Source organism: Acomys minous (genome assembly GCF_964271855.1).
Source record: "Acomys minous genome assembly, chromosome: 7".
NCBI classification, from domain to species: Eukaryota; Metazoa; Chordata; class Mammalia; order Rodentia; family Muridae; genus Acomys; species Acomys minous.
In genome coordinates, this window is record NC_140488.1 from 25,347,813 (window position 1) to 25,373,394 (window position 25,582).

Genomic DNA, 25,582 nt, shown 5'->3' on the forward strand with positions numbered 1-25,582 from the left:
TGAGCTGCCATTAGATTGCTGGGAATTGAACTGAGGATCTCTGGAAGAGCACACAGTGCTCTTAACCACTGAGCCACCTCTCCAGCCCCAAAATGCAGTAAGTTTTAACCAGTGATAGTCTTACTGGGTAGGACATAAGTTATTGATCTCCCATGTTTTCCCCCTAGTAATGATGATCCTAACCTACAGCTAGATCTCATAGCACACTAATAGGTTACAAACATTGACCTTAATAATCACATCTGCTGCTTGATACAAACATGAACTCCTGATTAGCACCCACGTGAGTGTTTTTGCTAGTGACTTCCTCTAATAACCCCAGATAGGTCCTTTAATCTCAGTCTTTTACTAGTTTTCAGTGAACCATCTCAAAGTGGTCTTTAGAATAATTAATGAGGTTGAATATTTGGGCTCTTCACCACTATTCAAGAGATAGAATCATATTGCCCCAGAAAATGACCTCTTTTCGAATTCCTCTTAAGTTAAAGAAACACAACTGTACTATTTAGAAAGGTTGTCTCCACTAACATTTTTCATAAACTTGTAGTATGTCTTAGCCTAACATGGATTTGCCCCCACCCAATTGGAAATCTGTATAAACTAGGAATACAGAAACCCTTTAGGGAATATAATTTGTTATTTAGTGGGTAAACTTTCACTTTAGAATGTTGAGCTCAAAAGCTCATCTATCTCCACATCTAACTTTTAACAGCCCTTTCTCCACTGACCCTTTTCTCTCCACTCTTTTCATGTGTGAAAACATCAGGAGATACAGAACATAGCCCCAGTCTAGTTGCCGTTCACTCCCATTGATAGGAGTAAACCCTCTGTATTACTCACCTCTCAGGGTTTAGGTTCCCCATTTGCAGCATGTCACCTAATGAGCTGCTCTGTGAAGTGGTCGTAGAATGGCTCTTTTTCTTTATTTTTGTGTGATATTAGAGATCAAAACCAGGGCCTTGTGCCAAACAGTCTACCATGGAGTCATATCCCTGACCTCAAGGAATATGCTTAGAGTATATTTTATGATACTTGTTCCAGTTGTCCTTATTTCTACAATTGCTCTGATACTCCATTTGCCCACTTGAGATACAAAAGAGCAAAAAATTGGGCTGGAGAGATGGCTCGGAGCTTAAGAGCACTATCTGCTCTTCCCAATGTCCTAAGTTCAATTTCCAGCAACCACATGGTGGCTCATAACCATCTATACTACGATCTGGTGCCCTCTTCTGGCCTGCAGGTGAGGTGTACATGCACTCATACATAAAATAAACAGTCTTTTAAAAAAAAGAACACTGGGTGAGGTGGCACACATCTTTAATCCCAGTACTAGGGGGAGGCAGAGGTAGGTGGATTTCTGTGAGTTGGAGGCCAGCCTGGTCTACAAAAGAGAGTCTAGGACAGCCAAAGCTACACAGAGAAATCCTGTCTCCAAAACAAAACAAAACAAAGAAAGAAAGAAAGAAAGAAAAAGAGCCAAAACTTGTGATTAGAGGACATCTTGGGCTCAGTTAGTAGAGTGCCTAGCACCTAGGAAGTCCTAGGTTTGGTCTCCAGAAGTGCATCAGTCAGACAGGTACATTGTTGCACGCCTGTATCCCAGGATGTGAGAGGTGGAGCTAGGAGGATCAGAAGTTCCAGAACCCCCAGCTTCATGAGACCCTATCTAAAAAAAGTCATTCTTCTTTATTACTTCTTATTTTTTTAGGTAATTAATTGATTACTTAATCTTGTTTGGCTATGGCACATTCCATTAATCCCAGCACTTGTGAAACAGAGGCATGAAAATCTCTGAATTTCAGGCCAGCCTTGTCTACAAAGAGAGTTCCAGAGCAACTAGGGCTACATAGAGAAACTGTGTCTCAAAAGATCCAAATTATCATTATCATCGTCATCATCATCTTTGAGACAAGGTCTCACTGGCTGGCCTCAAATTCACAGAGACCATCCTGTCTCTCCATGCTAACTGATGCAATTAAAGACTTATGCTACCATGCACAGCCCATTATTTATTTCTTTAATTGGGGGGTGGCTTTTTGAGACAGGGTTTCTCTGTGTATCCAGGGGCTGTCCTGGAACTTGCTCTATAGACCAGGCTGGCCTCGAACTCAGAGATCCACCTGCCTCTGCCTCCCAAGTACAGGGATTAAAGATGTGTGCTACCACCACATGGCCCCATTTTAATAGTTAATTAGTTAATTATTTTTTAAGATAAATTTATTTATTACATATATAGTGCTCTTCCTGCATGTGCATCTGCACACCAGAAGAGGGCACCAGATCTCATTATGGGTGGTTATGAGCCACCATGTGGTTACTGAGAATTGAACTCAGGACCTCTGGAAGAGCAGACAGTGCTCTTAACCACTGAGCCATCTCTCCAGCCCCTAATTTATTTATTTTTGAAATCAAGGTCTCACTATGTAGCCTCACTGGCCTAGAACTCATTTTATTGACCAGGCTGGGTTTCAAATAGAAATCTGTATGTCTCTCCCTCCCAAGTGCTGCAATTAAAGATGTTACCACAACAGTTAACTTTTATGAAAGTTACTAATTAGGGCTGGGGAATATAGCTCAGTGGCTTGGTATGCATAAGGCCATAGGTGGTCTACAGCTACTTTTTTTTTTCCGAGACAGAGTTTCTCTGTAGCCCTGGCTGTCCTGGACTCACTTTGTAGTCTAGGCTGGCCTCAAACTCACAGCAATCCACCTGCCTCTGCCTCCTGAGTGCTGGGATTAAAGGCATGCACCACCAACACCCAGCTTTTTTTTTTTCAAGACAAGGTTTTTCTATGTAGTCCTAGCTATCCTGGACTCGCTTTGTAGACCAGGTTGGTCTCGAACCCACAGAGCTCCACCTCTCTCTGCCTCCCAAGTGCTGAGACTAAAGGTGTGTGCCACCATGCCTGGTACTTCTAAATATTTTAAAAATAAGTTAAAAGCCACTTTATAAAGATAAACAACAGAAACTAGTCATAATACTAAGATAACCTTCCTCAATTTGAAAGTATAGGGGAAAGAGTATATTTGAAATGTAACAGGTTTTTAGTGAAGAAGGTATTTGAACCCTTAATAATTATTAATTTATAGTATTTCTAAGTGAGACTCCTACTCCCTTCTTATAGGAAAAGTAAAAACTATTCCTGGAAAGATTAGTTAAATTTTAATAGGATACACCTAACCATATATTTCAATCCCCAGCAATTTCTGAAACATCTACCAGGAAGACGTATTTCCCAGTTTTTGCCTAGGCCCATGTAGGTTGATTTTATAGCTAGCACCCAGTACAGTCCAAAACCTCTTTCTGTACTTTAGCTATTTCTATACTTACTAACATTACATTTCCTTTTCTTTACTTCTACTTTCTGAATTCAATATCAAAAAAGTTTCTAATCAAGAGTCCTAGAAAATCTGAAACTGATATTTTGATCTGCCTTCAAGTATTCTTTCCTCACCAAATATGTGTACACTGAATGGTTTTATTTCTTGAGAAAAGAAGTTTGGGCTGGGATAAAGCTCAGTGGCAGAGTGCTTAAGTAGCATGCAGGAAGCTCTGGGTTCCATCTCCAGTGCTGGAAAAGGAAAATTTCTCCTCAGTAGTTTTGGCATACAGGACCCAACCTCAATGTAGACAAAAGCTTCTCATTTAATTGAAATGATATTAACTTTTAGTATGACTTAATCTGTATCATGAAATAAAGTTTCTCTGTGCTTGGATTTACAGGCTTACAAAATTGTAAAAGAAGACCAAAAAAGATATAATGAAAGAATGTCGAGCTTAGGACTGACACCAGAAGAGAAACAGAGACGGGCCATGGCCTCTGGTAAGCATCCCCTTACCTCTCTTCTGTATGATTTGAGATTAAATAAGGGAAAGTGACAAAGGTTAAGGTGCTATGATTTGCTAATATCCTGTTGAAGTGTAACAGTGTGAGATTGTAAGCTTCAAGACTATGGTTTCACTCCACAATAGAGAACAGTTTACTAAAGTATTCGGTTGCCATTTCAGTCTTGAAAGTAAAATTCATCATTGTGGGTGCCTGCTTTTCTTTATATGGGCTTTTTATTTATTTATTATTTTTAATATGGGGTTTTTAAAAGGCAAACTTGGTGAGGAAAAAATACAGAAAAAGATAGGAAAGCTATTTTTCCAATGGCTAAACTTTTTAAAAAAATCTATTTATTTATTATTATGTATACAGTGCTCTGCCAGAAGAGGGCACCAGATCTCATTATAGATGGCTGTGAGCCACCGTGTGGTTGCTGGGAATTGAACTCATGACCTCTGGAGAACAGTCAGTGCTCTTAACCGCTGAGCCATCTCTCCAGCCCTGACTAAACCTTTTTAGTCATCTTAATTCCCCTGACTTGGGTTTTGAGTTGTTATAGATGTATTTGTTTTCCTGTAGCACAAAGCTCTAGCCTTTACTCCCATTTGATTCACTTGGATTTTCAAAGAGGAATATTTCAATCCTTTAATAAGCCCTATAACTCTGAGTAGGGAGTCTATATTACTTTTTTCGCTAATGCCTCCTTCTTCATGAACATTGTATAAATCCCTAATTGACCTCCTAGGTGTTTCTCTTTTATTGCTAACAGAAAGTGCAACTGAACTTGATAATTCCCTGGTAGTCAGTAGAAAAATAATAATGGTAGAAGCCTTTAAATACATGTTTTCTAACCTATTTGAGAAATAACTAGCCAGGTGTGGTGGTGTATTTATGTAATCCCAGCATCTGGGAAACAGAAGCCAGCCTGGGCTACAGAGTGAGACTATATCTTAAAAAACGGGGAAATACAGAAAAGACATTTAAGATAGTTCCTAGATCCAGTATAGGCCTAGTGAATGAAAGACATTGATCAACCCATTAATCACCTTAAACTTTTTCCCACTAGTAAAAGAAAGGAATACTTGCTTTCACCCCTCCTACTGGAATATTATGAAGATTGTTTTGTGGGTTTCTTTTCATTCTTTTTTTTAAGTTCTGGCTGTCAAACCCAGAAATCTTGGACATGATCGGCAAGCTTCCTACCACTACGCTATATCTTAAGCTCAATATACTTTAGATGAGTATAGGTGTGCTAGTTTTATTTTTTGTAAAGGGTTAAGACAAATACAAGGTGGCTTTCTGAAATAGTGACTAGGAAGAAGACTTACCCTGCTTGTTCTGTTGCTTACAGCTGCAGAGGGAGGCTCAGCCCCTCAGATCAGGGTACCAAGTCACGTCCCTTTCCTGCTGATTGGTGGAGGTACTGCTGCTTTTGCTGCAGCTAGATCCATCCGGGCTCGGGATCCTGGGGCCAGGGTAAGGTGCATGCTATTTTGCTTGGCATAGAGGGTATAGTGGGCAAGCACTTAGCCAGCATGAATGCTTTGACATTTGCCAGTTAAATTACTCAGCTCTGATAAGTATTGTTTTTGTGTCTAAAGGTCCTGATTGTATCTGAAGACCCCGAGCTGCCATACATGCGACCTCCTCTTTCAAAAGAATTGTGGTTTTCAGATGATCCAAATGTCACAAAGACACTGCAGTTCAGACAGTGGAATGGAAAAGAGAGAAGGTGTGTGTGCTTGTGTAAAATGGACCTGACTGGCATTCTTAGCTGAGCATAGGGAGCTGGTTAGGATTTTGTCACTGACCACAGATGATAATAGGAAGGATGTACATGGAGGTCTGCTATTGTGCATACTTGATCAGGCTCAGAGGCAGCAGACCACAAAGAACATTCTAGCTTCTGTTCGCCAAAGTACCAATAGTCAGTGGTTTAGTGCTGGACTGTGAGGTATTAGGGTTCCTATTTCTGGGACCTTCAAGTTTGATTTCTCTGCTAGAGATTAGCTTATTTGGTGTCCTCATTTCTTTATAAATGCCTAGGCATGTCACATAAAAGCAAGTGACACTGATTTTGGCACCCTTACTTAATTTTATGTATGTGTTCACATGTCCCCCCCTTTCTCTCTCTGTGTGTAAACCAGAGATCAACTTTTGTTGTCATTCATCAACTGACATCTCCTTTTTTTTTTTTTTGAGACAGGTTCTCTCCATGCTCTGGGACTCAGCTAAATAGGCTAGGCTGGCTAGCCAGTGAGCATCAAGGATTTTTTGTCCTTGTTGGAGTTACAGGTGCATGCCACCATGCCTGGCTTTTTTATGTGGGTTCTGGGGCTAAAACTTGGTCTTTATGCCTCACTTAACTGAGCTGTCTCTCCACACCATTAATAGCACTTTGACACTGGCTGGCATTCACAATTGTGAGGGTAGACTGGGAATATTATAAAAAAGAACCTCATTATCCGAAAGTTTGCACAAAAGACAGTTGGAGCTAGCTGGGCATGATAGTGAATAACTGAAACCCCAGTATTTGAGAGGATGAGGCAAGATAATCAGGAGTTCAAGACTAGCCTGAGGAACAGCCTTTGTCTCAGAAATACAAAGCAGATGAACAAGCTGGGCCCACATGGTGGTGCACACTTTCAATCCCAGCACTCAGCACTTGGGAGGCAGAAGTAAGCAGGTTGCTGTGAATTCTAGGCTAGCCTGGTCTATAAAGCAAGTTCCATGAGAACCAGGGTTATGTTACACAGAGAAACCTTGTCTAGAAATAAACAAAAACAAAAAATATTGAGTCTTAGGGCTATAGTCCCAGAAGCTTTTTTCTTCTAAAGAACTCCAGGTCTCTCAATTCCAGTACTGTTCTTGGGGCTCCAGTGTTTTTATCATTAATGATTTGAACAAAATTTTACAAACATGGCCGAGAGAGATGGCTCAGCATTTTCGAGCACTTTGTCTTTTTTCAGAGAACCAGTGTTCAATTTCCAGCAGTCCCACATTGGTTTTGGAGCCATCTGTAACTCCAGTTATAGGGGATTGGATACCCTTTTCTGATCCTTGTAAGCAGACATACATACAGGCAAAACCTACACACACATAAAATAAATACATCTAAGAAAACTTTAAATGCCAAAATGTGTTTGCCTCCCTCATCTTTACTATTATGTTCTATTTTCATGCAGAATACATACTTTGAATTAAGTTATCTCTGCCTAATGTATCATAACTATTTACTTAATTTTTTAAAAATTTGAGTTCTCACTTTGTTGCCCTGGCTGGCCCCAGACTACTGGGTTCAATTTGGAGGGTTTTGTTTTGTTTTGTTTTGTTTTGTTTTTTGAGACAGGGTTTCTCTGTTTTAGCTCTGGCTGTCCTGGACTCACTTTGTAAACCAGGCTGTCTTTGAACTCACAGTGATTTGCTTGCCTCTGCCTCCTGAGTGCTGGGTTTAAAGACGTGCACCACCACTACCAGGCAACATATTTCTTATTGGAGATATGGGCTGTCCTGTATAGCACACATCCTTGTTTCTAGCTACCAGATACAATAGCATCCCCTTTTAAGTAACCCTAACCCAGAATGTCTCCAGAAATTGACAAATGTCCCATGGGGCTAAAGTTGTACCCAATTGAGAACCACTGATATATAATACTTCCCAATAAGCAAGTTACCAGCAAAATACTGGCTAGAGACCTCCTTTGGAAAATGTGCCTGAATTTATTTTTCATGATGGACATCATTTTACTAAGCTATAGGGGGAGCCTGTAGCAGTTCCAGATGCTTATGATTTTCTCCTTTCTCCCATGCAGCATCTACTTCCAGCCACCTTCTTTCTATGTCTCTGCACAGGACCTGCCTCATATTGAGAATGGTGGTGTGGCTGTCCTCACTGGGAAAAAGGTGACACCAGTTGCTTTCTTTGTTGAGCTCTAAGTAGTTACCAGCCAGCACAGTGTTGTGCTTTTCTAATACAGTCCATGTTTCCTCTCTCACTGTAGTTTATCAAAAGAAAAGTCAAAGCATTTTAAGACTAATACTGTTGAGTGTCTGTGTGCGGAAAGCCCATAGCAAAGCCTAGAGTAGGAAGCTGGCTAAGGTTTTCTAGGGAAGTCCATTGTCAGATACTAGAATCCTAAAAGTTCTTGTCACTTTTGTTTGTGCTTCTGCATTTTTCTTCCTTCCTGTTATTTTGTTTTATCCTTCTCTGTAATTATTGATGACAAGAGATTAGATAAAATTTTCAGCACAATACAACACTTCAGTCATAACATAGCATGGAAAATACTGTCAGACTTTAGGGAGAGCGGTTATTGGAGGATGTTTTGTGCTTTATTTTTATTATAAAAACAGCAGACTAAGTTTGTAAACTACTGGCAGTGTTTCAATAAAGGTGATGCTATTCTCTGAAGAAGGCTGAAAGTAAAGGGGATGAGGAACACAAATGGAAAGATTGATCTTTGGCAACTTCTCCCATAACACAGCCTTAGAATGTGGTTAAACTGGTAGTGGGACATGTTAAATAGGGAAAACAAAAATAAACAGGAACACAGATAATTGTATCTCACAAATGTGTTAGAAATGTGTATGCTGAGAGTTAGTAATGGGAGACGTGGGCAGTGCACTAAATGCAAGGAGAAAAAAAATCTTTTTTTTTTCCGAGACAGGGTCTCACTGTGTAGCCCTGGCTGTCCTAGACACACTTTGTAGACCAGGTGGCCTCGAACTCACAGAGATCTGTCTGCCTCTCCTCCCCAGTGCTGGGATTAAAGGCATGCGCCACCATGCCTGGCCCCCCAAAAATCTTATAGACCTAAAATCTTATTAAGATACTTTTTAGATTTATTTATTTTTATTTTATGTCTGAGTGTTTACCTGTATGTATGTATTATGTATGTATGCATGTGCCTAATGCTCCCAAAAGTCAGAAAAGGGATGCTGGATCCCCTGGAACTGGAGTTACAAATGATTATGGGCCATCACGTGGATTCTGGGAGCTGAACCCAGGATCGCTGGGTGTGAGTTTGGTATGTGGTGCAGGTGTAGTGTAGGAAGGGTGTCAGATGTCCCTTTCTATTACACTACCTACTGTATTCCTTTTGAACAGGGTCTCTTACTGAGCCTGAAGCTGGGTTGGTGGCCAGTAAGCTATAGTTATCCTTCTGTCACTACCTCGCCTCAGTACTAGGTTTACAGACTGACTCATGACTATGCCAGGCTTTTTTGCTTGAGTGGCAAGGATTGCAGTTCATGGCCTCATGTTCATACAGCACGTGCCCTTACCTGCTGAGCCAGAAAATATCAGCGAATGAAGAGATGTAGATTACATACAAGCAAAGACCATTCAGGAGAAGAACTAAGCACATAGCTGTGCCCAGCGGTACAGAAAAGCACACTTAGTACAAAGAAAGCAAACAGCTAGCTACTGATAAAGCAGAAGTCTTTCCCTCCCCCCCCCCCATTTTCAAGACAGGGTTTCTCTGTGTAGCCTTGGCTGTTCTGGACTTGCTTTGTAGACCAGGCTGGCCTTGAACTCACAGAGATCCGCCTGCCTCTGCCTCCCCCTAGTGCTGGGCTTAAAGGCGTGCGCCACCACACGCAGTTTAGAACAGAAATCTTGATTAGAGGTCTGGGGATGTAGCTTAGGGGTAGAATACTTATCTAGTAAGGGTAAAGTACTGGGTTTGATCCCTCACTTGGCAAAAGAAATGATAGATTGGAAAATAAATATAAGAAGGTTTTCTTTTGTTTGTTTGTTTTTGGTTTGGTTTTGAGACAGTTTTATTATGTAGCCATGCATGGCCTGGAACTCTCTATGTAAAGAAGACTGGCCTGGAACTTACAGAGGGAGCCACCTGCCTCTGCTTCCGTATTCCAGGATGAAAGGTGTATGCTGCTCTGCCTGGCAAGAGGAATTAAAGAAAAAAATATCTAAGTTAGGAAGTATCAAGAGACAAAACTAAGACGTTATACTAGGCATTGGTTATGGAAGGCTTTTATGCCATGTAGGAGAGCTTGACCTTTACTTATACTGAGGAACTGGTGACACTTGAACAAAGAGATAAAATACTTGAAATGAACTTTAGATAATTACTGTTGACTATGACATGATGGATTTCAAGGGAAAGAGATGGAGGGGCCAGAGAGATGGTTTAGCAATTAAGAACAGTGGCTGAGCTGGGTGTGGTATCACACATGGCCTTTAATCCCAGCACTCTGGAAGGCATAGACAGGCAGGTCTCTGTTAGTTCAAAGCCAGCCTGATGTACAAAGGAGTCCAGGACAGCCAAGAACACAGAGAAACCCTGTCTCAAAAACAAAACAAAACAAAACAAAACAAAAACAGGAAAAAAAAGAGCACTGGCTGCTCCCCTAACAGAACTCGGTTCAGCCCATGGCATCCACATAGTATCTCACAGCCATCCAAGCACATATATGGTACGTGTACATAGATGCAGAATGAACACCCATCCATATAAATTAATTTTTTTGAGGCAGGGTTTCTCTGTGTAATCCTGGCTGTCCTGGAACTCGGTCCGTAGTCCAGATTGGCCTCAAATTCACAGAGCTCCTCCTGCCTCTGCCTCCAATGCTGGGATTAAAGCATACATCACCACTGCTGGCTGTAAAGTATAATTTTCAAAAAGAATAAAGATAGACCATCTCAAGACTTATTTTAATAATTCAGGCAAAAGATGATGATAGTTCCACTTAGGATGGTGGTGGTGATGATGATAATAAATACAAGGACTATAAGGACTATATTTAACATTTATATAGTACCTATTTTAACCTCTTTTTCTTTTAACCTTCTTTTTAAGATGGGTTCTTATGTAGCACAGACTGGTGTTAAACTCATTATATAGCCAAAGATGACCTTGAACTCTTACCTTCCTGCCTTCACCTCCTGGGTGTGGAGATTTACATACATGTACCACCATACAGGGTTTATTCAGTACTGGAGATGAAATCCAGGACTTTATGCATGCTAAGCAAGCACTCTCAGCCCAAACAACGTCCCCTGCCCAGTGACTCTGAGTTCTTTTTTTACAGTACTGGAGATTGAACCTAGGACTCTCTGCATGCTAGTCAGACACTCTACTAGCTGAATCTTATAAGCAAAAGTTTTTAAAAATGCTTCATGTTCATTATTTCTTATAGTTCTTTTGTCCTTACAGTAATCTTATGAAGTTGTATAAATTCCATTTCATAGATAAATTTTAAATAACTGCCCTAAACTTGTACAACTAATAAACAAGAGACAGAATACAAACCCCAGCTTATCTGACTCACGAGTTGGAACCCAGAAATTCTGACCAGAGCCCAAGTTTCCAATAATAGATTACTTCTTGTGTAGCACTGTGTTAGATGCCCAGCATAGGGGAAAACGTGATCAGAGTGAGGGACTTGCTTGAGGGATGCTTCGGAGAGAGAAGAGATAAAATTTCTAGTGTGTGTGTCAGAGTAGATAATAGTCCCCATGCACTGGGAAAACATTTTAAGAGGAAGATCTGGCTTAAGGGGAAAGATAAAAATCTGTTTGGACACCAGGCATGATGGTGCATGCCTTTAATTGCAGCACCAGGAAGGCAGAGCTAGGCAGATGTCTGCAAATTTGAGACCAGCCTGGTCTACATAGAAAGTTCCAGGCCAGCTAAGGCTACATAATGAGACCCTGTCTCAAATAACAACAAAAACAACAGAAAAGAAGTTACAGAGAAGTACAAGGAAATCTAGGACAAGAGCAGGAAGCAGAGCATGACCCACAGTTTTTTTATTGCCAAGGAACATGGTAAGGAGAGAAATATAAGGCATTCCCTTCAGGTTTACATAATACTGCCAAGTTAAACCACCTGTAATTTTATTTGTCTTTTTTTTTTTTTTGAGACAGGGTTTCTCTGTGTAGCCTTGACTGTCCTGGACTCGCTTTGTAGGCCAAACTGGCCTTGAACTCACAGAGATCCACCTGCTTCTGCCTCCCAAGTGCTGGAATTAAAGGCGTGCGCCACCACCGCCTGGGCATCACCCTGTATTTTTTCTTTCTTTCTTTCTTTTTGCTTTGCTTTTTTGAGACAGGGTCTCTCTGTGTAACCTTGGCTGTCCTGGAGTATCTTTGTAGACCAGGCTGGCCTCGAATTCACAGTGATGCACCTGCATCTGCCCCCCCAAGTGCGCCATATCACATTACAGATGGTTATGAGCCATCATGTGGTTGCTGGGAATTGAACTCAGGACCTTTGGAACAGCAGGCGGCGCTCTTAACCACTGAGCCATCTCTCCAGCCCCCGGTAGAGCGTATTTGTAATCCCAGTGCCTGGAAGGCAGAGACTGGTGGATCCCTAGGACTTGCTGGCCAGCCACCCTAGCCTACGTGGTGAATTCTAGGCCCTCTATATAAGACCTTGTTTCAAAAGATGGTGGACAGGGACAGGGCTTGAGGAACAATACCCAAGGTTGTCCTTTGTCTTCTACATATATGACTACACACACCCATACATACAGACATGAACACACACATACACACCTACCAAAATTCCAATGAAATTTTGGCATGGTAGGCCACCCTTTAATTCCAGTATTTTGGAAACTGAGTCAGGAGGACTGCTAAAATTTTGATGCCAAACTGGGATATAGTATAGTCAGTTGTAGACCAATCTGGGCAAAAGAGTATGAGACCTTCATCTCCAAAACTTAGGGGCCAGAGGTGTAGCTTAGTGGTACAGAGTTTACATGGTATGGGTTTGATTCTCAGTAAAGTAAAAGTAAGTAAATAAAATGAATGGTTTTTATGTGGGTGTTACATTTTTTCTCCTTTATTAATTTATTCTTGTTACATCTCAATGGTTATCCCATCCCTTGTATCCTCCCATTCTTCCCTCCCTCCCTCCCATTTTCCCCTTATTCCCTTCCCCTATGACTGTAACTGAGGGGGATTACCTCCCCCTGTATATGTTCATAGGGTATCAAGTCTCTTCTTGGTAACCTGCTGTCCTTCCTCTGAGGGCCACCAGGTCTCCCCATCCAGGGGACATGGTCAAATATGGGGCACCAGAGTATGTGAGAAAGTAATATCCCACTCTCCACTCTACTGTGGAGAGTGTTCTGTCCTTTCCTCAACATAATAAAGGCTATATATAGAAAGCCAATAGCCAAAATCAAAGTAAATGGTGAGATACTCAAGGAAATTCCTCTAAAATCAGGAACAAGGCAAGGCTGCCCACTCTCTCCATATCTCTTCAATATGGTACTCGAAGTTCTAGCCAGAGCAATAAGACAACAAAAGGAGATCAAGGGTATCCAAATGGGAAAGGAGGAAGTCAAATTATCCCTATTTGCATATGATATGATAGTCTACCTAAGTGACCCTCAAAATTCCACCAGAGAACTCCTACAGCTGATAAACACTTTCAGCAAATTGGCTGGATACATTTTTTTACAATCAGCAGAGAGACAATTGGACAAAAGTTTGAAGAGGAAGTAGAATCAAAGATTGGTATTACTGGACATAATGGCTTGAGGTCTAAGATCTCAGAAGAGGCAGAGGAATGAGCAGACAATTGTCAGGTGAAGGTTCTGAACAAGAAAGGAATGGCTAGACACACAAGAATAGAAAGGTCCCCTTATTCCACAGCTAGAAAAAGGAAGTAAACAAAGGTATGTATCAGTTTGTATGCGTGTGTGTGTGTGTGTGTGTGTGTGTGTGTGTGTGTGTGTGTGTGTGTGCAGGTAATGTTTCATGTATGTCCAGGTATTGACATTGAGTGTCTTCATAACCCACCTTATTTTATTTTATTGCGATAGGGTCTCTCACTGAACCTGGTACTCACTAATCCAGTTAGACTGGCTAGCAAACCTCTGTGGTATGCATGTCTTTGTTTCCCCAGCAATGGGGTTACAGACGCATTGCCACTGTTTGAAGCCAGCCTGGTCTACATAGCAAGTTCCAGGACAGCCTATGTAGTGGGACACTATCGCAAACAAACAAGCAAACAAAACAATGAGCCTGGGGGAAATTTGTGGTAAGATATTTGAGGTACAAGTAGCACTTTAGGAAATAACAAGAGTTTGGATGTGGCACTGAGGAAAATAGGAGCCAAGTTCCAAGGTCCTTGAGATAAGGAGCAGTGGCAGGAAGTGGTTTACTAACAGTGATTTAAAGGGATGTAGGTAGGTTTCATGCAGAAGAGGATGGGGATAAATACTCTAGAAACATCAGCAACAACCACTCAGGAACTGTGGAAGAGGAGAATACCTATCTCTTCCTGGCTTGTGTTATGGAGTGTGAAAATGAACTGTCTCTAACATTGCAGAGGGATAGCTGAGTTTCACTGAAGACTAGAAGTTGGAGAAAGATTCTGCAGAGATGTTAGGACTGTAGTAGAGTTGTTAGCAAAGAAATAAGGATTCTAAATGGCAAGACAGAAAAGACTTTCTCCATTGTCCTTTTCTATAAATCATGATGGAAGGTTGGAGATTCAACTGATGCTAATGTTGGTTGTTTAAAGAAACTGGGTCCTGCCGGGTGTGGTGGCTTATGCCCTTAATCCCAGCACTCGCAAGGCAGAGGCAGAGGCAGGTGGATCACTGAATTTGAGGCCAGCCTGGTCTACAAAGCGAGTCCAGGATAGCCAAGGCTACACAGAGAAACCCTGTCTCAAAAAAACCAAAAAAAGAAAAAAAGAAAAGAAACTGGGTCCCTAAAACTATGGTCCCAATAACTACTTAGATACAATATTTTTTTTGGTTTAGAAATTTTTTTATTAATTTATTCTTGTTACATCTCAATGGTTATCCCATCCCTTGTATCCTCTCATTCTTCCCTCCCTCCCATTTTCCCCTTATTCCCCTCCCCTATGACTGTTCCTGAGGGGATTACCTCCCCCTGTATATGCTCATAGGGTATCAAGTCTCTTCTTGGTAACCTGCTGTCCTTCCTCTGAGTGCCACCAGGTCTCCCCCTCCAGGGGACATGGCCAAAGGTGAGGCACCAGAGTATGTGAGAAAGTCATATCCCACTCTTCACTCTACTGTGGAGAATGTTCTAAGGATCCAGAGGGTCCTAGAAACCTACAAGAAGAACATTATGATAGGCAGATTTGGGCTCAGGGGTCCCGCTCAAACTAAGGCACCAGTCAAGGACAATACAGGCGGTAAACTTTAAACCCCTACCCAGATATAGCCAATGGTTAGATACAATTTTTTAATGGATCATTTTTGGTGAAAACTAATTCTTCTCATTGGGGTGGCAGCATAGGTTCAGAGGCTTTTTTGTGGGCATGAAATGTTCTAGAATTAGATACTGGTAAATAGATTAAAAACCAATAAATTGTACACTTTAAAATGGTGAATATTATATCACAGTAGTTTTTCATAACTTGTTCATGTCTACCTTTTGTGTGTATGCATGCAACTATACCAGGTAGTGCAGCTGGATGTAAGAGGCAACATGGTGAAACTTAATGATGGCTCTCAGATAACCTTTGAAAAGTGCTTGATTGCAACAGGTGAGTATTTCTGGAGGCGGCTGTTTTCTCTACTGTGATAGCTCATCCAAGCTTTAGAGTCTAGCTTTCTCTTGAAAAGATATTGCAACTTAAGAATTATTAGGAAAACGTATACCCAGTCTCTAATGTAGTTGTCTTGTTAACTTGGGTGTGTGATGTTTTTATTTATTTGCAATTTTTAAATAAAGTTTGTTAGAAAAAAGTGGCTATTACCTGAGTGAGTTTGAGGCTAGCCTGATCTCAGATTGTGAGAGCCTATCTCAGAAAACTGACAAGAGATAAACACACACCATGGAAGTAATAAGCCTTTTTGACTTTGCTAGTCATTGAGGCTAATTCCCCTAGAACTCAGATCTATTTCTTAAAGGAAATGGATAAGAGGCCTGCTGTGAGGCAAGCTGACTTATTTGCTGGTCACTCCAGGGTAGTATTAGCAGCAGCGGCAGCAGCCACAGCCACTACCACAACCACCACTACTGCTGTGGCACCAAACATTCTTCACCACAGTCAAAGCAGAAAGCACTCCTACCTTTAGGGGTTTCTTGGGCTAGCTCCTGCTTATCGGTTGAAGAATTTTCCTTTATTTCCAGGAGGCACGCCAAGAAGCCTGTCTGCCATTGATAGGGCTGGAGCAGAGGTGAAGAGTAGAACAACACTTTTCAGAAAGGTAATTCTTTAGTGTTTGCTTTATGTTGTTTTAAAGAGGTGACACACTTTTGTGGCCCCAAGTGCTCCCTCCTGTTGGGAGATCCAAATTCTGTTTATATCTCTTCTCCAGATTTGTTATCTAGCTTTGAACAAGTCACTTCTCCCTGCACCTCCAGGACTTTACTCAAGGGTTCTATGCTTCTAGGAGAAAGCTATGTTTGGTTTTTATTGCTTACTATAGTTCTGATTGCCCTTTCACAGTTTTTTTTCTCTTGATGTATTTGATCCAGCAGAACTCTTTGTGGTCTCTGGGCATTTTATTACAAGTACTTTGTGAAGACTTTGGTGCAAAAGGTTGATTATACAAGGGCAAAGGAAAAGGAAATTGTTTGCTTCTTCATACTATGCCTTGCTGGTATTTTCTAGCCACACTTAGGGATAGTGGATGAAGTTTGTACTGTTTTTTAAATTCTTTTTTGTTGTTGTTATTTGTTTTTTGGTTTTTCGAGACAGAGTTTCTCTGTGTAGCTTTGGCTGTCCTGGACTCACTTTGTAGACCATGCTGGCCTTGAATTCACATCGATCTGATCCGCCTGCCTCTTGCCTCAAGAGTGATGGGATTAAAGGCATGCGCCACCTCACCTGGTCCGGCCTGGCCTGTTTTTTTAATTCTTGATTATTGTGCTGAATAGTTCTTTGTGTGGGAAGCTGTCTTTTGCTTTGCAATGTTGGCAGCATCTCTGACTTCTCCACTACAGACCGGGAGCATCTTATACTGACAGCCAAAATGTCTCTAGATACTGCCACATACCCACCTTGAACTGGGGAGAAAAACTGCTACCAGTTGACAACCACTGTTGCTAGAAGGAATGTTACAACGGAGAAAGATATTCACATTAATAACATAGAGGCTATAATTGAGCCACTTTGTATAAGATGTTATGTTCAAATGTCTGTTGCAGAAGATGTAAGGGAAATATTTTCTTGGATTATTATTGCAGATTGGAGATTTTAGGGCCTTGGAGAAGATCTCACGGGAAGTCAAGTCAATTACAGTTATTGGTGGAGGCTTCCTTGGGAGTGAACTGGCCTGCGCTCTTGGCAGAAAGTGTGAGTACTGACAGTCATCCTCGGTTTTCTTTCTCTAGTCATATTTTACACATCTTGGTGAACTGTCACAAATTCTAGAAATATATTTGCCAGGAAGAGTTCAAGGAGCTTGATCAGTGTTTATAGAATTAGTCCAGGCATGTTGGCACATACTTACAATTGCAGCACTCAAGAGACAGAAGCAGGAAGATTTTGAGTTAGATTTTAGACTGGCTTACATAGTGAGTTTAAGGCTAGCCTGGGGCTATAAAGCGAAACCCTCCCCACCACACTCCTCCCCCTAAAAAAGAAGTTTATTGAATGAAAAGCTAAGAACTAAGATCAGGACAAGGATTTCTATCTAGGTAGGTTCTATCATTGTGATAAACACCATGACCAAAAGCAGCTTGGGAGGAAAGTGCTTATTTGGCTTATACTTCCACATCATTGTTCATCACTAAGGGAAGTCGGGGAGGAACTTCCTCAGGGCAGGACCTGGAGGCAAGAGCTGATACAGAAGCCATGGAGGGGTACCACTTACTGGCTTGCTCCTCATGGTTTGTTCAGCCTGTTTTCTTTCTTTTTTCTTTTTTGAGACAGGGTTCCTGGCTGTCCTGGACTCACTTTTGTAGACCAGGCTGGCCTCGAACTCACAGTGATCCGCATGCCTCTGCCTCCCAAGCGCTGAGATTAAAGGCGTGCGCCACCACCGCCCGGCTAGCCTGTTATAGATCCCAGACCACCAGCCCAAGGACGGTGCATTCCCACAGTGTGCTGGGCCCACTCACATCAATCATTACTAATAATTTTTTAAAAGCCCTACACACTTGTCTACATATAGTTTGATGAAAGCATTTTCTCAATTGAGGTTCCTTTTTCCAGATAACTCTAGCTTTTGTCAAGTTGACAAAAACCAAAAACTGTAAGGTCAGTCCCCCAGTGACCAGAAAGTTATCACCTAAGTAGCAGTGGAGCTTTCTTTCCTTTCCTGTACCTTCTCCTCTAAGACTCTTTAAAAATCAGATATTTTAAAAACTGGTTTAGTAAGGTGAAAAGGGCCATGCAAAGTAGAGAACTCTACAGATCTGTGAATTGTTGCAGTTGTAAAAAACCAAACGCTTCCTTCAGGAATATCATGGTTTCCAGCTAAACAGGTCTATGGGTTCTGCTTTGAGTGTTTCATAGCCACTGTGTTTCTGTCTTAAATTATATTTGTTTGGTGGGGGTGAGATGGGGTGTGATTATGTGAATGTACATGCCTTGGTGCACATGCTAAATTCAGGATATCTTTTGAGGAAGGTGCTTCCTATTCAGAGCTTGAAAAGCCTTTATATAAACCTCAGGTGACCACATGGGTGGATGTGCACTAAATTCACAGCTGGTAGCTTAATCCAGGGAAGGAAGCTCTGACACCTGCTGTCTTTGCCTTGAATAAACTCAGCCATCAACACCCTCTTGCTTGAGTGCCCCACAGGCAAGAGCTGTGGCCTGCTTGACAGCTTTGCTCTGCGTTTAGTCAGGATTGACTAGCTCTCCTTTGCCTCTCCACCTGTCTTCCTGGGATTGGCTTTTACCTTCTATAACTAGTTACCCCTCTTCTTCACAGCTCAAGCCTCAGGCGTGGAAGTGATTCAGCTGTTCCCTGAGAAAGGAAACATGGGGAAGATCCTTCCTGAATACCTCAGCAACTGGACCATGGAAAAAGTCAAGCGAGGTAGACAGACCGTGCCCATAAACTCCTTTCTCTTTTTAAAAAATATTTTATTTAATTTTAATCTATGGGCATTGGTGTGAGGGTGTCAGATCTTGGAGTTACAGACAGTTGTGAGCCTCCATGTGGGTGCTGGAAATTGAACCCAGGTCCTTCGGAAGAACAGGCAGTGCTCTTAACCACTGAGCCATCTCTCCAGCCCCAACTCCTTTCTTTTGAGAGTAACTAAGGCAAAGTTATTTGGGGGGGGGAACTCTTTTGATGTAATTCCTGGCACCTGGCAGAGGAAATGTTTCACTATTGCTCAGTCAGACAAGGTCACAAGCATTCCAAATCTGAGGTACCACATTCCCAGACATGCTGAAAACAGACTATGTGTAGGTTCTTGTAGTTCCTCAAGGCTGCCTGCATGTGAAGATGACTGATTTTACTACGCAGAAGGCTTCCAGCCACCTTCCTTACTCTTCACAGAGGTCCCAGCCTTGTGAGCTCAGTCCTGGGTCTCATTTGTCTTTACAGAGGGTGTGAAAGTGATGCCCAATGCAATTGTGCAATCAGTTGGAGTCAGTGGTGGCAAGATACTCATTACGCTGAAAGATGGAAGGAAGGTAAGGAAGAACAGATAGAATGCCAGAAGGCCTTCTAGTCTGTCCTTTCCATTTCCCTTTTCTCATTCTTTACTTGACATCACTGCTTTGTGTTCATAGCAGCTACCATTAACAGCTCTCAATGTTCAGAGTTAACAGAATGATGAAAACCAGAGTGGATACCTGTGAACTGTTTTCCCTTAGCCTCTTCCTGACTGTGTTAGTCTTTAGTCCTTGCTAGGGTAATAGATTTCTGATCAGGTGATGTGGATTACGTATGGAGCTTGTGGGAGTGAGGGGTGTTCTTACAAAAGCAGAACTTAAAATCTATTTACTAGAGGTAAGTTAACCCATGATTTTTTTTTTTGCTTTAACCCATGATTTTTTAAAAGATTTATTTATTATGTATACAGTGCTCTGCCTGCATGTACATACACCTTCAGGCCAGAAGAGGGCACCAGATCTCATTACAGATAGTTGTGAGCCACCATGTGGTTGCTGGAAATTGAACTCAGGACCTCTGGAATAGCAGTCAATGCCATCTCTCCAGCCCCCATTACTATTTTTTAAAGCTCTAATATTGTTTTCTTTATTTTTCATTTCCTTTGTTTTGAACAGTATTGGGAATTGAACCCATGTCCTTGTGCACAGCATACCACACAAACATTCTACCACTGAACTATACCCCAGCCCCTTGATAGAAAAGGCCTGAGTTATTAGGCTCTTGGGGACATTAACTTTTTGAAAATCTAATTTCTTTTCTTTGTTTCTTTATTTCTTTTATTTCCCCCTTTGGTTTTTGGCTTTTTGAGACAGGGTTTCTCTGAGTAGCCCTGGCTATCTCACTGTGTAGACCTGGCTGGCCTCGAATTCACAGTGATCTGCCTGCCTCTGCTGCCTAGAGTGCTCGGAATACAAGTTTGTGCTCCGAGCCCAGGCGAAAGTCAATTCTTTTTTTGTTTTGTTTTGTTTTATCGGTTTTTGAGACAGGGTTTCTCTGTGTAGCCTTGGCTCTCCTGGACTCACTTTGTAGATCAGGCTGGCCTTGAACTCACATTGATCCACCTGCCTCTGCCTCTCAAATGCTGGGAGAAAGTCTAATTCCTTTTTTGTTGTTGTTGTTAATTTATTCAGATTATAGCTAAATTGTTGTCCCCTCACTTGCATCCTCCTGTTCCTCCCTCCCTCCTGCTTTCACCCTATTCCCCTCCCCTAGGTCTATGACGGAAGGGGACCTCCTTCCCCACTATATGGTCACAGGCTATCAAGTCTCATCTTGGTAGCCTGCTTATTCTTTCTTTGAGTGCCACCAGGCCTCCCCACCACGGGGAAGTGGTCAAATATGGGGCACCAGAGTTCATGTCAGAGGAAAGTCTAATTCTTAATGATGTGATACAAAGTTGTGTTGTGAATGAGCATCAGTGAAAACTGGTAATCAACTGAGTTACTTTTTTCTTTCAGGTGGAAACTGATCACATTGTGGCAGCTGTGGGCCTAGAGCCTAATGTTGAGTTGGCCAAGACTGGCGGACTGGAAATAGATTCAGATTTTGGTGGCTTCCGGGTAAATGCAGAGCTACAAGCACGTTCTAACATCTGGGTGGTAAGTATGCTACAGCATAACCTTTTGTGAGTCATTGCTCTCAGCCTGTAGGTGTGCTAAAGCTCCGTAGGCATGGTGGTTCACTCCCGTAAACTCAGCACTTTGGAGGCATAGGCAGGAGAATCACCATAAGTTCAAGGCCATCCTGGGTTTCAGAATAAGCAAGCAAACCCAGTTCATTAATAGCTTAACCAAACAGAATCAACGTGTTTGCTGGCCAAGGAGAGACACTAGAAACTTGTGAAGTGCTTGTATTAGAAGAGCACATATGGTCCCATCTGCAAGCTATGGCAGAGTGAGAAGAGCAGGGTGTGTGGCTGTAGGAACAGAACTCTTAGGATTCGGTAGTGTGGCTCTCAGACATACCTCCTATTCCCGTAGCTCAAAGTCCAGAGAATGTGAAAAGGAAAGTCATCCTGTTTTCATTTTCAGCTATTTTTAATACCTATTATGATAAAAGCAAGACTTTTGTATCTTGGAACTATGAGGTAACTTCCCCATTGCTAGAAAATTGCAACGTATTGTTTGGTTATGGATTCTGTAACTAAGACCATAGGTGCTGTGAAGGGATATTTTCCTCTAAGTCTGGAGTTTCTTGTTCTTTTTTTTTTTTTTTTTTTTTTGCCTATTGTACTATGTATTCAATGTAGAATACACAGACAAGAAGGAAAAAAGGGGGTCAGTTACCTGTAGCAACCAGAAATGTTTTAGTTTATTTCCTTCCTTTGTTTTTTTTAACATAAGGGTTTTTCCTCCTTCGTTTTTTGTGGTTGTGGTAAGCCTACTATATATAAACACTTGTATTCTGCTATTTTTCGCTTAACATTATAAAAGTAAGCATTTTCCTTGTTGGCTAGAGACTCTGTAAACAGTTTAATGATTACATAATATCCCATTAAATAGACTTCATAGTTTACTTTGCCGTTGTTCACTCATTGGATTTTTAGGTTGCTTTGGGGGAGTCTGAATAGCTATAAAAAAAATGAACAAGAGTTGGAGAGCTCAAACACCACATCCTGCATGAAGCTGGCCCTGTTCACCCCTAGCTGAGGGTTCTTTGAAACACTTAGCTTGTTGAATCTATACCTCTTCTAGGGTACAGTACTTGTTTACATTCCCTTGAAGTTAAGAACAATGCTGTATCGTTCCTGTACTGGGTTCTACACTCCCCATAGAAAAGGCTCGTGCCACTTTTATCTTACCAAACCATATATAAGAACCCAGCTTTTGTACATAATAAATACTCCTTTAACCACTTACTGACTGACTACTGAGTGTTAAAAAACACCACCACTTACCTTAGAAACAACTTCTAGATAATAGGCAGTCATATCTGAAAACCGTTTTCCACATAGAGAACCTTCATGGTGGTGAAGGTTTATGATCCCAGGACTAGGCAGGCTGAGACAGGACAATCATTAGTTTGAGGCCAGCCTGTGCTGTATATAGAGACCCATTCTCCAAAGTAATGAAAAGAATATTCCTCAACACTCCATTATTAAGTAGCCTGTCTGCTAGAGTAAAATGGGCAGAAAGAGGCATATATGAAGCAAAGAAGATTTAGGATAGTGTAGAATATAGAGCAGTTTCTTTAAAAACCATATCTCACTCATTTAGGAATGATTCTAGCTTATAGATGGAAAATATTAACATTGCAGGTTCCTTTGGGGCCCAAAGTTTATATTCTTCCTTTAACTTGGTTTTTACAAATACATTGTTTCAGGCCAGGCGGTGGTGGCACATGCCTTTAATCCCAGCTCTCAGGGAGGCAGAGACAGGCGGATCACTATGAGTTCGAGGCCAGCCTGGTCTACAAAGCGAGTCCAGGACAGCCAAGGATATTCAGAAAGACCCTATCTCGAAAAAAAAAAAACCCAAACAAATAAACAAACCAACAAAAGAATACATTGTTTCCATAATATGTTTATTTCCAAAGGCAGGAGATGCTGCGTGCTTCTATGATATAAAGTTGGGCCGAAGGCGAGTGGAACATCATGACCATGCTGTTGTGAGTGGAAGACTGGCTGGAGAAAATATGACTGGAGCTGCTAAGCCATACTGGCATCAGTCAATGTTCTGGTAATAGTTCTGTACTTTGGCAACACATCTGCTTGGAACTTTGTATTAATGAGCTCAAAAGAGAGTTTTTGATTTGGTTTCCTTGTCCATTTACCTTTTTTTTGTTTTGTTTTGGTTGGTTGGTTTTGTTTTTTGAGACAGGGTTTCTCTGTGTAGCCTTGACTGTCCTGGACTCACTCTGTAGACCAGGCTGGCCTTGAAGTGACAGAGATCCACCTGCCTCTGCCTCCCTGAGTGCTGGGATTAAAGGCGTGCGCCACTGTGCCCAGCCTATTTACCTTTCTACAGAAGGGAGAAAGTTCTACCTCATGTCCATACTGTCTGCCCCTAAGGGCCATTGAATAAAAGTACCCTATTTGACATGCATAAAATGGGTGGAAATTGCACCAGTGTCTGAGAAAGTAAGAGTTTGACCTATAGTAATTGGTATAGAAGTATAGCCTTAAGAATAGGCAGCAGTGTATTTTAATTATTCTTTACTAGGATCCCTAATTTATTATAACCCCAAGCCGGGCATAGTGGTGTACGCCTGTAATCCCAGCAGAGGCAGGCAAATTTCTGTGAGTTACAGGCCAGCCTGGTCTACAAAGTGAGTCTAGGACAGTCAGGGCTACACAGAGAAAAACCCTGTCCTGGGGAGGTGGGGGTGGCGGTAGGGGGGAGGAGATTATAATCTCAAGCCATAATAATGATGTGCCTGTCCCTTGGATAGCCTTGTGAAGTACCTGGCAGATTGAGAAAGATCTATGTAAGGGAGTTGAAGTGGGGTGGCTCAGCAAGTGCAAAAATTGTTGCCAAGCTTGATGACCTTGGTTTAATTCCCGGGATCTACATGGTAAAGAGAGCGAACTTCCACAAGTTGTCTTCTGACCTCCACATACACCATAGCACATACATGTATCCATGCATGCACACACAAGAAAGCAAGCAAAGAAAGGAAGGGGGAAGAAAGAAAGAGAAGGAAAGAAAGAAAGAGAGAGAGAGAGAGAGAGAGAGAGAGAGAGAGAGAGAGAGAGAGAGGGAGAAAGAAACACTCCGGGTGAAGGCTAAGAAATGGTATTTTAAATTAATAAAACCATAATCATTAAATTTTAAATTTCATCAAATAGGACACATTTTTAAGCTATAAGAAGGCAGTTTTAATGTGAGTTAAAGAAAAACAGATAGTATCAAAAGTAGGGAACCTGAACCAGATGTGGTGGTGTGTGCCTATAATCCCAGCACTCTGGGGGCAGAGGCAGGCAGATCTCTATGAATTCAAGGCTAGATCTACAGAGCTAGTTACAGGGAGACAGGGCTACACAGTGAGACCCTGTGTCAAAAACAAACAAACATGCAAACAAATAGAAAAGGTGGGGACCTATCCAACCCCATATATGGTGTGGGATTAAAAAATCAGGAAGTTTAAATCATTATATGGGGTATGATGTGTGTGTAGTAATTTCTTGAGGGGAAAATGCTGTTTGAGATAATCCTACCCTCAGATGTCCTGGTGACAATAAATCTGTTTGGCATTCCTCTTATTATAAAGCCGGAGTTATTTGAGCATGAAAGTAGAGTGTTATGAAGAGAATGTGCTACCATGCCATTCCTTATGGGCCTTTGACAGATGTCTTCTTCTCTTTCCTTTCATAGGAGTGATTTGGGTCCTGATGTTGGCTATGAAGCTATTGGTCTTGTAGATAGTAGTTTGCCCACAGTCGGTGTTTTTGCGAAAGCAACTGCACAAGACAACCCAAAATCTGCCACAGAGCAGTCAGGTAAGGAAACCCAACCAGTTCTCTAGGAAGAATGTTGAGAAGCAGTGGATCTGAGTTCCCCTGAAGAGGTTGACTCTGTGTGGGCAAGAGGGAGCTGGCATCCAAAGCCTCTATATTGTGCTTTAAAGGTAACCAAACCCAAACTTCCCATTCTTTGGTGCTTTGAGATCCTGGTCAAAGTCTAGACTCAGATATTGTAGGTATCCACCCTAGACAGTGGGCAGCATCCTGATTAGTAACTCTAGTTTGTTTCTTGGGGCTGAGAAAATCTAACTGATGAAGCAAAATTGAACTTTTTATTTTCTTTATATTGCCTGCTTCATAATAATATTTAGAACCAGGTATGAGAACCTCAGCTTAGGGCTTGCTGCCTTCCCTGGACCCTGGGAAGTAATGAATTGGGCTAAGGAGTTCTTAAGCTGACTCTAGTTCCAGTTGTCAAATCTGGGTCTGCTTCAGATAGGAAGTACCACTCTCAGAATGGGTTTTCCTCCCATAGGCATCCCTTTCATTAGCTCCTTGGCCTTATTCCATGACCTTGGCTTAAGTTATTTAACCATCTTTTTTTTTGTTGGATATGTTTCATGGACAAGTCACATTTTAAAAAGGAGAATACAGGACATTATCTGTAAATTCAAGGTCAGTCTAATCTACATGAGACCCTGTCTCAGAGAAGAAAAAAACCCTGAATTCTATCTAACTGGAAACATTTCATTATCTAGATAGCTGTATGTAGCTAGTGTCTACTGTTCTGAATTGTGGTTCCTAGTTT

General features: G+C 41.6%; 1 protein-coding gene across 3 annotated transcripts in view; it reads left to right on the plus strand.

The window, feature by feature from the left end:
- AIFM1 (apoptosis inducing factor mitochondria associated 1) overlaps positions 1-25,582 on the plus strand; it is a 47,570-nt gene that overhangs the window by 19,771 nt on the left and 2,217 nt on the right. For all 3 annotated transcript variants that reach the window (XM_084789141.1, XM_084789140.1, XM_084789139.1), the window contains exons 3-14: positions 3,725-3,824; positions 5,182-5,306; positions 5,432-5,562; positions 7,643-7,733; positions 15,250-15,334; positions 15,925-16,001; positions 16,984-17,092; positions 18,678-18,785; positions 19,302-19,390; positions 20,831-20,971; positions 22,908-23,050; positions 24,686-24,810. In XM_084789141.1, the coding sequence (XP_084645267.1) occupies positions 3,725-3,824; positions 5,182-5,306; positions 5,432-5,562; positions 7,643-7,733; positions 15,250-15,334; positions 15,925-16,001; positions 16,984-17,092; positions 18,678-18,785; positions 19,302-19,390; positions 20,831-20,971; positions 22,908-23,050; positions 24,686-24,810 (1,324 nt within the window). The remainder of the gene's footprint in view (positions 1-3,724; positions 3,825-5,181; positions 5,307-5,431; positions 5,563-7,642; positions 7,734-15,249; positions 15,335-15,924; positions 16,002-16,983; positions 17,093-18,677; positions 18,786-19,301; positions 19,391-20,830; positions 20,972-22,907; positions 23,051-24,685; positions 24,811-25,582) is intronic.